Genomic DNA, 16,372 nt, shown 5'->3' on the forward strand with positions numbered 1-16,372 from the left:
TTTTTTTTTTTCCCGTGATTTTATGTTATTTTATTTTTTAATTTACATCTAAATTAGTTAGCATATAGTGCAACAATGATTTCAGGAGTAGATTCCTTAGTGCCCCTTACCCATTTAGCCCATCTCCCCTCCCATGACCCCTCCCATAACCCTCAGTTTGTTCTCCATATTTATGAGTCTCTTCTGTTTTGTCCCCCTCCTTGTTTTTATATTATTTTTGTTTCCCTTCCCTTATATTCATCTGTTTTGTCTCTTAAAGTCCTCATATGAGTAGAGTCATATGATTTTTATCTTTTTCTAATTTCACTTATCATAATACCCTCCAGTTCCATTCATGTAGTTGCAAATGACAAGATCTCATTCTTTTTGATTGCTGAGTAATACTCCATTGTATATATATACCACATCTTTATCCGTTCATCCATTGGTGGACATTTGGGCTTTTTCCATACTCTGGCTATTGTTGATGCTTACTGGTCATTTCTATTATCAGTGTTCAAATCTTTGCCCATTTGTGAAAATTGTTTTTCTTATTATTGACTTGTAACAGTTCTCAGTATGTTCAGATACCAATTCTTTGTGAGATATCTGAATTGCAAATATTTTTCTCCTAGTTTGTGGCTTTCTTTTTTTTCCTTAATATTGTCTTTTTTTTTTTTTTTAATTTTTTTTTTTCAACGTTTATTTATTTTTGGGATGGAGAGAGACAGAGCATGAACGGGGGAGGGGCAGAGAGAGAGGGAGACTCAGAATGGGAAACAGGCTCCAGGCTCTGAGCCATCAGCCCAGAGCCTGACGCGGGGCTCGAACTCACGGACCGCGAGATCGTGACCTGGCTGAAGTCGGACGCTTAACCAACTGCGCCACCCAGGCGCCCCTCCTTAATATTGTCTTTAGAAGAGTTGAAGTTTTTAGTTTTGATGAAATTCAGTTATCACGTTGTCCTTTTATGGTGTTGCTTTTAGCATCCTATGTAAGCAGTTCTTCCATACACCAGGGTTGTGAAGATTTTTTTACCTGTATTTTCTTCTTATAGTTTTTGCCTTTATATTTAGGTATCTGATCCATTTCAAATTGAGTTTATGATTGATAGAAGGTAAGGGTCAGTTTTATTTTTTCCACATGAAGATGAATTTGTTCTAATACTATTTGCTGACAAGACTGTCCTTTCCCTTGTTGAATTATATTGGCATCTTTATTGACTATCAGTTGCTATTATATTTGTGGGTCTATTTCTGGACTATATTCTGTTCCATTGATTGTTTGTTCTGGCTCTGTGAAGAATGCTCATGATATTTTCATAGGGATTGGATTAAATGTGTTGATTGCTTTGGGTAATATAAACTTCTTTTTTTAATGTTTATTTATTTTTGAGAGAGTGAGAGAGACAGAGTATGAGCTAGGGACGAGACAGAGAGAGGGAGACACAGAATCCAAAGCAGGTTCCAGGCTCTGAGCTGTCAGCACAGAGCCCAATGTGGAGCTTGAACTCACAGCTGCGAGATCATGACCTGAGTCGAAGTCAGACGCTTAACTGACTGAGCCACCCAGGCGCTCCTGGGTAATATAGACATTTTTAATAATGTTTGTTCTTCTGATCCATGAGCATGGAATGCTTTTCCATTTCTTTGTGTCCTCTTCAGTATCTTTCTCAAGTTTTCTTGGTTTTCAGAGTATAGATCTTTTACCAATTTAGCTAAATTTATTCCTAGATATCTTCTTGTTTTTGGTACAATTGCAAATGGGATTGATTCCTTGATTTCTTTTTCTGCTGCTTCATTATTCATATATAGAAATGCAACAGATTTCTGCATGTTGATTTTATATTCTGTGGCTTTGCTGAATTCATATATTGGTTCTAGCATTTAAATTTTTTTTTAATGTTTTAATTTATTTTGAGAGAGAGAGAGCAAGCGAGAGTGTGATCAGGAGAGGGGCAGAGAGAGAGATAATCCCAAGCAGACTCTGTGTGTCAGCGCAGAATCCAGTGTGGGGCTCAAACCCACAATCTTTGAGATCATGGCCTGAGCTGAAATCAACAGTCATATGCCCAACTAACTACCCAGTTCCCCAGTTCTAATAATTTTTTGGTGGAGTCTTTTGGGTTTTCTACATAGAGTATCATGTCACCTGCAAATAATGGAAGTTTGGCTTCTTCCTTGCTGATTTGTATGCTCTTTCTTTCTTTCTCTTGTCTGATTACTGGGGCTAAGACTTCCAGTACTATGTTTAATAGAAGTGGTGGGAGTGGACATCTTTGTCTTGTTCCTGAGCATAGGGGAAAGGCTCTCTATTTTTCCCCATTGAGGATGATACTAGCTATGGGTCTTTTGTATATGGCTTTTATGATGTTGAGGTTTGTTCTTTCTGTACCTACTTTGTTGAGAGTTTCTATCAAGAATGGATGCTGTATTTTATCAAATGCTCTTTTGCATCTATTGAAGAGATCATTTGGTTCTTATCCTTTCTTTTATATTAATGTGGTGTATCATGTTGATTGATTTGTGAATATTGAACCAGCCCTGCAGCCCAGGAATAAATCCCACTTGGTTAGTGTGAATAATTCTTTTCAGGTACTGTTGAATTCGATTTGCTAGTATCTTGTGGAGATGTTTGTATCCAGGTTCATCCAGGATATATATTGGCCTGTAATTCTCCTTTTTAGTGGGGTTTTTGTCTGATTTTGGAATCAAGGTAATGCTGACTTTGTAGAATGAGTTTGGAAGTTTTCCTTCCATTTCTATTTTTTGGAACAGTTTGAGAAAAATAAGGATTAACTCTTCTTTAAATGTCTGGTAGAATTCCCCTGCAAAGTCATCTGGCCCAGGACTAGTGTTTGTTGGGAAATTTTTAGTTATTGATTCAATTTCTTTTCTGTTTATGGGTCTGTTCAAATTTTTTATTTCTTCCTGTTTAAATTTTGGTAGTTTGTGGGTTCCTAGGAATTTGTCCACTTCTTCCAGATTGCCCAATTGGCTGGCACATAAATTTTCATAGTATTCTCTTATAATTTATATTTCTTTGGTGTTGGTTGTGATCTATCCTCTTTCATTCATGATTTTATCTATTTGGGTCCTTTCTCTTTTCTAAGTCTTGCTAGGGGTTTATCAATGGTGTTTATTCTTTTAAAGAACCAGCTCTTAGTTTCGTTGATTTGTTCTACTGTTTTTTGTTTGTTTTTACATCATTTATTTCTGCTGTAATCTTTACTGTTTCCTTTTATTCTGATAGTTTTAGGCTTTATTTGTTGTTCCTTTTCTAACTCCTTTAGGTATAAGATTAGGTTGTGTATTTGGGACCTTTCTTGCTTCTTGAGAGAGGCCTGAATTGCAATATACTTTCTTCTTAGGACTGCCTTTGCTGTATCCCAAAGGGTTTGGACTGTCATGTGTTCATTTTCATTGGCTTCCATGTATTTTTTTGTTTCTACTTTAATTTCCTGGTTAATCCATTTATTCTTTAGTAGGATGTTCTTTAACCTCGATGTATTTGTAGGCTTTCCAAATTTTTCTTGTGGTTGATTTCAAGTTCCATAGCGATCTTTGTGGTATGGTGTGATCACGATCTTTATGTACTTGTTGAAGGCTGATTTGTGACCCATTATGTGATCTACTCTGGAGAATGTTCCATGTGCACTTGAGAAGAATGTGTATTCTGCTGCTTTAGGATGAAATGTTCTGATTATATCTGTTAAGTCCATCTGGTCCAGTGTGTCATTCAAAGCCATTGTTTCCTTGTTGATTTTCTGCTTAGATGATCTGTCCATTGTTGTAAGTGGGGTGTTAAAGTCCCTTACTATTATGGTATTATTATCAATGAGTTTCTTTGTTTGTGATGAATTGATTTATATATTTTGGTGCCTTCAAGTTGGGGCCATAAATATTCACAATTGATAGATCTTCTTGGTGGATAGACCCCTTAATTATGATCGAATGCCCTTCTTCATCTCTTGTTACAGTCTTTGTTTTAAAGTGTAGTGTGTCTGATATAAGTATGGCTACTCCAGCTTTCTTTTGACATCCATTAGCGTAATAGATTGTTCTCCATCCCCTGACTTTCAATCTGCAGGTTTCTTTAGGTGTAAAATGAGTCTCTTGTAGGCAGCATATAATTGGAACTTGTTCTTGTTGTTGTTTTTTTATCCATCCTGATACCCTATGTCTTTTAGTCCATTTACATTCAGAATAATTATTAAGAGATACGAATTTAGTGCCATTGTGTTGCCTGTAGAATTGATGTTTCTGGTGATATTCTCTGGTCCTTTCTAGTCTTTGTCGCTTTTGGTCTTTTTGTTTTGTTTTGTTTTTTTCCACTCAAAGAGTCCCCCTTAAAATTTCTTGCTGGACTGGTTTAATGGTCACGAACTCCTTTAGTTTTTGTTTATCTGGAAACTCTTTATGTCTCCTCCTATCCTGAATGACAGCCTTGCTGGATAAAGAATTCTTGGCTGCATGTTTTTCATATTCAGCATGTTGAAAATATCCTGCTACTCCTTTCTGGCCTGCCAAGTTTCTGTGGACAGATCTGCTGTGAACCTGATCTGCCTTCCCTCGTAGGTTAAGGACTTTTTTCCTCCTTTGCCGCTTTCAGGATTCTTTCTTTGTCTGAGTATTTTGTGAATTTGACTATGATATGCCTTGGTGATGGTCAGCTTTTGTTGAATTTAATGGGAGTTCTCTGTGCTGCTTGGATTTTGATACCTGTGTCCTTCCCCAGGTTAGGGCAGTTTTCAGCTATAATTTGCTCACAACCTTCTGCCCCTTTTTCTGTCTCTTCATCTTCTGGGATGCCTATGATATGAATGTTATTCCTCTTTAATAAGTTGCTGAGTTCTTTAAGTCTTGTATTGTGATCTTTGGCCTCTGTATCTTTTCTCAGCTTCATTATTTTCCATAACTTTATCTTCTGTGTCACTGATTTGCTGCTCTGCTTCGTCCATTCTCGCTGTCATTGGATCCGTTTGAGATCGCATCTTGGTTATAGCATTTTTAATTTTGGCCTGACTAGATTTTGGTTCCTTTATCCCTGCAGAAAGGGATTCTCTGTTGTCTCCTATACTTTTTTCAAACCCAGCTAGCATTCTTGTATTCGTGGTTTTAAATTCTAGTTTAGACATCTTACTTATATCTGTGTTGATTAAATCACTGGCTGTGATCTCTTGCCTGTTTTTTCTTTTGGGTGAGTTTCTCCATCTTGTAATTTGTCCAGAAAACAAAAGAAATACACACAAAGAAACAAACAAAAAAGCTAGATCCTGAGTGTGTTTTGGTCTGTTTGTTAAAAGGACGTAGATCCAAAAATAAAATAATACAAAAATAGTTATATATAAAAATAGTAAAAAGTAAAACAAACAAAAAAAAAGGAATTAAAAAAATTAGAAAACAAATGAAAAAAAAAAAAAGTAAAACTGAAGTTGGATCTAATTTCCCCTAGAGTTGACACTTTTCAATACTATGGTAGTAGACTTGGTGCAAAAGAGTTTTTTGTGCTGGTCTTCTGGGGGGAGGAGCCTGCCCCACTGATTCTCAGGCTCACTCCTTTTAGTGGAAAAGAGCCTCAGGGGTTCAGGGGTGCAGGTCTTGATGTAAGTGTCTCCGGCCTCCTCTGGGTGGCACTGTTTTGCTCCCTGAAGGCTTTCAGCTATGAAGGACGGAATGAATGTGGCCAGCTTCCCCTCCCACTCTTGAATCTGGAACTAAATGTTGACACGCTTCAGGGAAGCCTCACAGAAGAGCAATTAATCACCCCTCTTGTGTCCAAGATTTTTTTAAATTTCAGGTGCATGACTGAGTTTCAAAACTCCAAATTTTAGGGATTCCCTAGGCCGGACCTGTGCTGCTCCTCTGGGGAAGGGTCTCGCCAGGCTTTTGTCTGCCTGGTGAAAAAAGCAGTGGCATGACTGTGCTGCTGTTCAGAGTTCATGTCAAAACAACAGAAAGCAGGCACCCCAGCTTGCAGCCCTCAGCCTGACTAAGCCCCTTCTCTTATGCCTGGAAACAGCACAACTTTTTGGTGCGACCACTCTTTCTTGTGACACAAGCGATCCTCAGACCATGCTGTCACTCCTGGGATTCTACCTGCTTCACCACTTGAGCACCCTTAAGCCGGGCACTGCTCCCACCATATGTTCTCTGCTGCTTATAATACTTCGTGATAGCCTCCTTAGGCTATTTCCCTCCCCGGCTGGACCCAGAGCAGTATCTCATCCTGTAAACTCTCTGTACTTCCTACCTTCCAAACAGTGTTCCCCTTTCTACATGTAGTCTTGCAGTTTTTTTCATTCAGACCTCCAGCTGATTTCTTTGGTGTTTAGAATGATTAAATATCTAGCGGAGTTCAAGGGATGAGACAGGCTTAGGGTCTCCCTACTTTTCTGCCATCTTAACTCCACCCCCTCCTCTCTTTCTAAGTCAGCCCTACTAGATGTTTATAAGTTCCATTGATTTGTTTTAAAGACCCAGCCTTTGGGGCTCCTGGCTCAGTCGGTTGAGCGTCCAACTTGGGCTCAAGTCCTGATCTCACAGTTCGTGAATTTGAACCCCACATTGGCTCTGTGCTGACAGCTCAGAGCCTTCTTCAGATTCTGTCTCTCTCTCTCTGCCCCTCCCCTGCTCATGCTCTCTCTCTCTCAAAAATAATAAACATTAAAAAAAAAAGATGCAGCTTTTTGTGTCATTGTTTTCTGTTTTGTATTTCACTGATTTCAGGTCTATATTGTGTCCTTCCTTGTACTTACTTTGGGCTTACTTTTTTCTTTTTCTGTAAAGAAAAGGTTGACAAGTTTGACTGTTAACATTTTTCAAAAAGTTGCATGGATGGAAGCACCATGGACAAAATAAAAATACAGTTGTCAAACTGTGATAAAAGTACTTGCAACATATATTATTGATGGTTTGTATTTGTAATACATAACAACCTCTTAAAATTAAAGGTTATAGGGTCAAAAACCTGATGGAAAAATTAAAAGGAAGCTGTCAACAGGCAATTCACATGGAAAAGATATGAAGATGTCTTTCAAACATATGAAAAAATCGAAGCATTCATAATGTGAGAAATGTTAATTAAAATAATCCTCAGATGCCATTTCTCATGTATGTTCTGTTTACAAGGCTATGGAGAATCAGGCATTCTTTGAATTTTTCATTTTTAGTGTTTTCTGAATATTCCTGCATGTTTGTTTTTCTCCTCAAAATTTCCCCAGCTATTTTTGTGTATGGATATGAACTTTAATAGCAATTTGTCTAATTCCGTAAAAAAAAACTTGTTAGTATTTTTTTTAATTGAGATTGTATTAAATTTGTAAATCAACTTAAGGAAGCAGTTATATTATACAGAGAAACAGAGAGAGGAGTGAAGACAGAGCCAGGAGATTCTTTAATATTTAGAGAAGGAAGACTCAGAACGGGAAACTGTAAAGAAGTTGTGAATGAAGCAAGGGGAAAACTGAGATACAGATTTAGGAAGGATGGACTGGGGAGTTGTGTTGAATGCTCTTGAGAGGTATATTCAGGTGGTATATTATTGAAAACATGAATGTGGGACAATATTATTAGGCCCTTTGAGGGATACACATGAGCATATAAACTTTAAATAAGACCCAGACTTTGTCCTTAAGATGTTATGAAGAAACATATGAGACATGTACACTATGCTTTTAAACTTTATGAAGATAGGCACTGAGTTTGTTTTATTTATTGCTGTATCCCTATCAGTGTGTCTAGTGTATGTGGTAGATTTTAAGTTTATATTTGTTGACTGATAAATGATCAAGATAAATACAGAGGTCTCTCTGTATTTAATTCCCTCATACTTAATTATCTGAGAGATTGTACTACCAGAACTAATTAATTTACCCAGTTTTTTGAAAATGACATTTATAAAATGAAAATCTTGGGGCACCTGGGCGGCTCAGTCAGTTAAGTGTCTGACTCTTGATCTCAGCTCAGGTCTTGATCTTCAGGGTCATGGGTTCAAGTCTCACATTGGGCTCTGCACTGGGTGTGAAGCTTACTTAAAGAATTGGAAATCCTAAGATTTTAATTTATTTGGTAGCCTCAGGTTAATGCTGACGAATGAATGAGTGGTATCACCGACGAAGAAAGTATAGATTAACAGAAAACATGGTTGAATATGCCACTTGCCATTGGGAGTTCATTCAGGGGCAAGGAGACTCTCACTGGAAGGTGTCCAAAAGGTTTTGGAGTTGACACATGAGTTGCACTACAAAGGATTGTTTGATCTAGGCAGGTAGAGACAGAAAGAAGTATATTCTAGGTGGAGAGAGATTAATAATGTAGATATTATTTTGCCAGTGTAGGTATATTGTATGATAGGTTTTTTTGCCTATGTAGATACATTGTATAATAGTTTTTCAGTTGCTCATGTGAGATAGAAGTTACGTTTATTGGTTGTACTCTCCATTCTAGACACTGTGAAGGATCTAAAAAACAGTAAGTGCTGTTTGTGCCCTTAAAGACCTCAGATTGTATGTCACATTTGGGCATCTCTGAAATGATATGACATGAGATATTACATAAAGAATATGGTGGAGCTTTAAACAGTTTCTTTACTTGAATTAGTTTATATCTTAGGATATGTTTTAAATATCAGATTGTTGTTAAGGTTTCTACTTTCTTTTCTTTATTTCCCTTTTTAAGCAAGAGACCAGGAAGTCAAATGCTATTTAAATTATGTAATACACTTTTTCTGTTAATAGTTTACTAAATAAGGAGACAGTTTTGTATTTTATTTGTAAAAGAATAAAAATTCGTTCCATTTGTCACCATTATATTTGTGTCACCTTGCTGAATCAAGACCTGATAAGAGGCTGAATTCACAGAAGTTTGTCCTTGAACCTCGTAAGTCTATCTCAGCAGTAATTTCTGATGCCAGCAATACTTCTCAGCTGAGTGATGAGTCTACTGGGAGTAGAGATTCTATTAAAGCACTCGACTTTGAAAAATACTATATAGTTCATGTTCTCAGGAAATACTTTAGATCCTGACAGTCTTTTCTTTAAGATTTTGTAAAAAGACATTGCTGTTTTCCTGACAGTGGACCATTGGTTTTATCTGAATTCTTTTATCTTTTATTGGCAGTCCACGAAGTCAAGTTATGGCCAAGATAATTTTGCATTATAACTGTTTATGCTAAAGAATAATTTAATATAAGGAAGTTCTTCTTATATCTTGTACAATAATGGCATAAACTTGTAGATTAACATTATATTTAGACTCTCCTTTCTGTATGTTTTCTCTCCAGGTGATCACATTCATATTCATGCCTTTACCTTTTACTTGTATGGTAATGACTTCCACATCTATATCTCTTACCTAAAAATTTGTGGCCACACCTCCATCACTGCATTTACTCTTTACTGTTCTGTAATTACTGATTTACTCTGTCTCTGACTAGCTTGTCTTTGACTAATCTGTAAGGACTTTAAGGGCAGGGACTATATTCTGACATTTTTCTGGCAACCAGGTTTAATGCACAAGCAGATTATTATAGTCCTGTTGATAGTTTTAGGTTTTGTTAATGCTGTTCTCTTTGGGGCTTGCCCTTCTAGAATGTGACCCTTTTGGAGCCTTAATTTAAGCCTGAGATGTATCCCTAGGCAGTTCCACTTTGGCTGGCTTTGTACTCTAACCTTCAGCTGACTGCTGAAGTGTCTGCTCAGCTTTTGGCCTTCCAACTGTTGCTCTCCACTAGGTTTTTGAAATCTCTTCCTGTGTTTGCATAGTTTAGGGTAGACTTCTCCAGAGTAAGTTATGTGTGGATCTTTGGGCTTTATGTTTTTCTGGTTCTCTCCTTTTTGAGCTTTCTTTCTCTCAAGTCCTAGGTGCTTTGGCCTTCTCAGACTGCAGGCTCTGTCTTCTTAGCCCGTTTGGGACTTCTGTTTGCTATTCTCCTATGCTGTGAATTGACACATTTCATTAAAAGAAAAATGCCAGATTGAATGTGGAGCTCACCTTGTTCAGTTAACTTTCTCTTAGGGATAGCCCCATTAGGTTCTGCCTGATTTTGTTGTTCTCCAGGGCCTTTGTATGGTTGTTTTGTGTATTTCTGTTTTTAATACTGATTTTGGTGAGAGACTGAGTCTGATATAAGGCATTTATTTAGTCATGGCTAGCTTGAAGCCTGTGTGCATGCATTATTTAAAAAGTTTGTTATTTTTTGTTTGTTTGTTTGTTTTTATTGAGGTCAAAGTCACATAACAAAATTAGCTATTTCTTAGTATACAATTCTGTGACATTTTGTACATTCACAGTGTTGTGTGTGCATGCATTTTTAATTTATCTAAATGAAAGCCCACTATAGCTCTTGTTCTAGCTTTCACCTAACAGTTTTTTTAAGAATTTCCCATATTACTTTTCTATTTATTACTTCTAACAATTGCACAGTATGGGTTTCACTTATCCATTCTCCTTGATGGAACCTATTCTGTCTTCTCACTACCTAGACCGTATTGCAGTTAATAAGAATTTTTTTCTTGATTCAATTTTCTTCAAATAAGTGGATTAAGTAGGGGCCTCTTGTGGAGATTTGATTCCATAAATTTCTTATTTGATTCATTATCTTAGATTTGCTGGAAGAATTGTCTCTTGGAAATTCTTGGGCTTTTTGGGATCATTCTAGTCCTTAAAACTCTGTCCCCAGATCCTTTTGTACCAGTCTAATTTTTTGAACAAATCTGAACATCTCTGAACACTGCATTTTGCCAAATAAAGAATTGGTAGCACTTTATATTCTACCTCCTAATGTCTTAGTGCTTTGTGTATAAATATATGCATATACATATACATATAGAAAGCATTGGATGATTAGAGACTTTCTACAGTCTTTCCTAAGGGTAGTATTCTGCATTTACTAAAAAATCTGTGACTTTAGATAATGATAGAATACAGTGTATTTAGTGATTGAACTCAAAATCTGGGTGTTCCAAACTGCTTTACTGCTTATTAGTTCTGTGACTTCAAGCAAGTTACTGAACCTGTCAGCCATGGTTCACATCTCTGTGCTGAGAGTAATAATGGAGTAATTGTTGGATTACACTTAAAGAGGATAAGATGGGAATACCTGGGTGGTTCAGTTGGTTTAGCATGACTTGGGCTCAGGTCATGATCTCGTGGTTTGTGAGTTCAAGCCCCACTTTGGGTTTGCTGGTGTCAGCTCAGAGCCCACTTCAGATCCTCCATCATCTCTCTGCCCCTCCCCTGCTTGTGCATATGCTGTCTCTCTCTCTTTCAAAAATAAACATTAAAAAAAATAAAGAAGATGAGATAATATAGAACACTTATTAAAGTTCTGGCACATGTTAAGGGCATAGTAATTACAGCTGTTGTTGATTGTTTGGTGTTGACTGTAGATGATATTTTTTCTTCCTATTTCCTTTGAATACTAGATATATTTTTATGGTTGTACTGCTCATTTCCACCCCAAAATATGGTACCTTGTGTTATTGTTAACGAGTTATGTTCTTTTCCTTTGCTTAAGTATAAACTTACAGAGAACAGAGATTTTCTAGAACCTAGCTTAGGTTTTCTTCTCCTAAAGATTAAACAATACATTTTAGCTCAGAAATAAACCCATGTGCATGCGGTCAATTTATTTACTACAAAGAACCAAGAATATACGATGGGGGAAGGATGGTCTCTTCAATAAATGGTGTTGGGAAAACTGGAGAGCCACATGGAAAAGAATGAAACTGAAATACTGTCTTATACCATACATAAAAATTAACTCAAAATGGATTAAAGACCTGAAACCATAAAACTCCGGGAAGATGAAAACATACTGGTAAGGTCCTTGACATCAGTCTTGGTGATTTTTTTTTTGGATCTGACACCAAAAGCAAAGACAAAAAAGGCAAAAATAAATAAGTGGAACTACATTAAATTGAAAAAGTGTACAGCAAAGAAAACTGTCAGCAAAATGAAAAGGCAACCTACTGAATAGGAGAAAATATTTGCAAATCATGTATCTGATAAGTGGTTAATATCCAAAATACAAAAAGAACTCATACAACTCAATAGCAAAAAGCCAAACAATCCAATTTAAAAATGGACAGTTCTGAATAAACAGACATTTTTCCAGAGAAGACATACAGATGGCAGCAGGTACATGAAAAGATGCTCAGCATCACTCATCCTCAGGCAATGTAAATCAAAACCACAAGGAGATATCAGAATGTCAGAATGGCTGTTATCCAAAAGACAAGAAATAACAAGTGTTTATGAGGATCTGGAGGACAGGGAACCCTTGTGCACTCTGGATGGGAATGGAAGTTGGTGCAGCCACTGTGCAAAACAGTTTGGAGGTTCCTCAAAAAATTAAAAATAGAACTACCTTATGAGCTAATAATTCCACTCTGGATACTTATCTGAAGAAATTGAAATAATTCATAAAGATATATGCATCCCCATGTTCACTGCAACATTATTTACAATAGCCTGGATAACAGATACAATGTGTCAGTTGGTGGATGAATAAAGAAGATGTAAAACACACACACATACATACTGGAATATTGCTCAGCCGTAAAAAGAATGAAATCTTGCCATTTGCAACAACATGGTCGCATCCTGAGGGCATTATGCTAAGTGAAAGAAGTTAGAAACAAATAGTACATGATTTTACTTACATGTGAAATGTAAAAAAACAAATGAACGAACAAAACAAAACTCAAATATAAGGAATAGATTGGTGGTTGCCAGGGGCTGGGGGTGGGGGGAGTGAGGGATGAAGGAACTCAAAAACTACAACCTTCTAGTTACAAAATAAGTCATGGGGATGCAATGTGAAGCATGGTGACTATAGTTAATCATAGTGTATTGCATATTCAAAAGCTGTTAAGGGAATAAATCTTAAAAGTTTTCATCACACGAAAGCTTTGTAACCATGTATGGTGACCTGTTGTGGTGATCGTTTTGCAATATATAAAAATATTGAAACATGTTTTACACCTGAAACTAATATGTCCATTATACCTCAATAAACAATTTTTTTAAACAGTAAATAAGAATGTGTTTTTAATCTTTCTCTCTTTTAAAATTTACTTTCTCCTCTCAGTTTTGAGAAACAGAAGACATTTGTGTTTAAATTCAAAATTGAACTTTCTTTTTCCAGATAACCATGATGATTACAGAGACTGCTACTGTGCCTTTTGCTCTCTTTGAGGATGCATTGAGCCGGATGCTGTTTGGTTGGCAGCAGCAGTTCACACCATGTGAAAAGAAAAGTGAAACAAAATCATCTTTTAATGGTACTGGTTCATCGACCTCAAAACCTATAGCTGTTGCTTCAGATACTGTTAAAAAGAAACATACCAAGAAGACTTAGTAAATTTACTGTATGAGCTCTAAAGGCAGAATTTTTTTTTCTTACCTACCTGACAGATGGTGATAAATATTTGTATGTAAATGATGTGAAATAAAGTTTATATAAGGAATGGAGGTGACAAAAAGAAAGAACTTCTTTCTATTTCAGGGAGATTGTCTCTTTCTGGATTGTAATTTCTGAGTGTTATGAGTGTATCATGTGAAATTGTTTTTCTAAGTTATATATAAAAGATTCTTTTGTGATTATTTTAAAAGTTTTATATTGATAAAGGGGGCTTGATTTTTTCCCCTAATGTTAGAAAAAGTAAACTTGCTATGATTGCAAACTAATAAAAATTAAAGCCTTTGTTTTATTTAGGTATTTTCAAACACATTTTTTATTTGAATCTATCTGAGCTTTAGTTCCACAAAATTAAACTTTTACTTTACGTGATCAGTATAATTCCTAGATATGGAAAACAATTCTTATTTAATTTTGAGCACTGGGAAAAGTAAACCTTCCCTAAATCACTTTATATTATGAATGAAAATAAATGACTAGTTTATATTTCAGGTATAAATACTGTATTTTTTAATGTACATTAAATGGAAAATATTTGAAATTTTATTTAATTTTTTAAAATAGTACTATTTTTCATTGAGAACAGAGTATTGGTATGAGTCTCAATCTGAAGTCTATTTCATGCCCTTGTTTATAATGTTCCTTTTTTTCAAAAGAAAATTAGGGGTGAAATTTTTAATAAATTACTAAACCCAAGTTTTGTTTTGTAAGTTTCATTTTAGAAAGTTATTTTTTCTCTTTAAAACATTCATTTTAATTGTAGAATAAATCATTCTTGTCAGCATTTTGCATATTCTTAACTTCTTTCTGATCTTAGTTGATCTATGTTGATGGTAGTAGCTTAATGATTCAGCAAAAAGTATTATTTCAGTTTAAAATTTTTCCCTATGTCTCCTTTCTAGTGGATACTTTTCAGTTTTCTAGGTGAATGTCTCTTACTAGTTTGCATATGTTTATGTTGTATTTTAATCTACATGTACATACATATATTATTAACTTTATTTTAAATTAAATCTAATTACCCTTATGTGGAAATGTTCAGCTCTAATGAGAATTGTCCTTGGGCATTTGATATCAACCAGCTAACAAAGAAGAACCATAAACTAAAACCTTGTATGATAGTCCATTTGAATGAAGAATGATGTTAAATCAGTCCTTTTTGCACCCCCTCCCCAAATAAAAGAGAGAGAGGAGAAAAGGTACTAACTAAATAATGTTAAACTTTCTTGTTTTATTTTATAGTTTAAAAGTCTAGTTAGAATTTTAAAACACTGTAACTAACATGATTTTTTCTACCAAGACCATGAACCTCCTACCTGCAAAGAGTTAGTATGTATATAAGGCATTTGGGGATGGCATAGAAGTATTCAAATCACACTGAAGTTAGACATTAAAATTTTTTTTTGATAAATATAAGCATGAACAGGGTACTATGCTTTTACTTATTATTAAATAAATATTTGGGGGGAGGAGGACCTTTGATAGCCTTGGGATGCTAAGAAGTTTATTTTTAATACTGTGTCAGAAAGCATTAAAATATTTGAGTTTTGTATTATATTTGATACTCTTGTAGTTAAAAACTTTTCAGAATTAACGTGTTACTAATTATTGACTTAGTTTTGAAGTCTGGGTTTAACTGTAGTTGAAATGATAGGAATATTGTTTTATACTTGTGTTAAAGACAATTTATTAAAGTAAGTTATTTAGCACCAATGGAGTATTATATTATTTTTATGTTTTTTGTTTTATATTTTTCTTGAGTTAGTAGTTCAGAACTTCTCTGGCATTTTGACTGATTTCAGTATATATTGAATGATTACTGTCCAAATGGGATATTGTTGCAAGCTTTATTAATCTAGTCATGCATCCTGTAACCTTCATTTCAAGTTTCTTAGGAAAAAGCTGTACTGGAGAACATGGCTTAGGCTTGAAACCTCCCACTCTGAATCTACTCATGCTGCCTAGAGACTTGACTAGATTTGCAAAGCAGATTGTTTAACCTTCTTTCCTAACGTGTAGCATGAAAGAGGCCTGTGGGCCTGTTTCACACAGCCAGTCATAGGGAGTTAGTGAGAAAGTCAAGACCTAGTAGGTCTTCTTAAGTAAGAGGAGACAAGATGCTGGCAAGAATATGGGCTGACTTAGCTCCGTGGTTTCATCCTTTAGCAAAATGTGGCCAAATTAATATCCATTTCTGATTTATCACATCAGTCACTCTTTGCTGAGGGAGTAAGGGCTGGAGAGGGACCAGGTGTATGGAGTAGATGGATTTCAGTAGAAATTCCAGCTTCCCTCTAGGCAGAGACCAAAAGGTGGAGATGAGAGAAGAGGGGAGAGAGTCCCTCTTTACTGTGTTTATCTGTTCCTTTGAGACCAGACACTGTTCCATTAAAATCTCCCTCAAAGCACAAGTGGATTGCAGTTGAGTGATATATTGGAAATGGAATAATGTGTTCACTAATGCTCTCTTCCTCTCTACTGCTTTCTTGGAGTTTACATTCCACTGGTGGAGAGACATGAACAAACGAATGTGTTCTTGTGGTACTACAGGTTATGAATAAATACTAAGCAGGATAGAAAGTGAGGGACTTGGGGGTGTTTGTTGAAATAGTATTGCTAGAGAAGACTTCTCTGTTAAAATTGCGTTGTAGCAGAGACCTGAAGAACACATCAGGGAGCAGGCCAGGAAGATATCCAGGTACGTACCAGGGTCTTTCAGTTTCTGTATATACTTGCGTTAGATTATGTACTTTTTTTCCTGAAGATTATCAAATTTATTTTTCTTAGTAAGTACAATTTCACTCTTGTTTTTAACATATATATTTCTTTAATTTGTTTTTGTTTTTACATTTTTTTCCTCTTGAGGTAAAATTTGCACACAATGAAATACATAAATTGTAAGTGTACATTTAAATAGTTTTGACAAATACATACAACTAGATATCCTATACTATCAAGATACAGAACATTA

General features: G+C 35.7%; 1 protein-coding gene across 3 annotated transcripts in view; it reads left to right on the top strand.

Annotated features, from left to right (window-relative positions):
• TMEM38B (transmembrane protein 38B) overlaps nt 1–15,114 on the top strand; it is a 54,165-nt gene extending 39,051 nt beyond the window's left edge. For all 3 annotated transcript variants that reach the window (XM_040481892.1, XM_040481893.1, XM_040481894.1), the window contains one exon: nt 13,129–15,114. In XM_040481892.1, the coding sequence (XP_040337826.1) occupies nt 13,129–13,341 (213 nt within the window). In that variant the 3' untranslated portion in view covers nt 13,342–15,114. The remainder of the gene's footprint in view (nt 1–13,128) is intronic.
• The last annotated feature ends 1,258 nt before the right edge of the window (nt 15,115–16,372 follow it).

The sequence above is a fragment of the Herpailurus yagouaroundi genome, unplaced genomic scaffold (assembly GCF_014898765.1).
Source record: "Herpailurus yagouaroundi ecotype Mexico unplaced genomic scaffold, PumYag 160, whole genome shotgun sequence".
Classification (NCBI taxonomy): domain Eukaryota; kingdom Metazoa; phylum Chordata; class Mammalia; order Carnivora; family Felidae; genus Herpailurus; species Herpailurus yagouaroundi.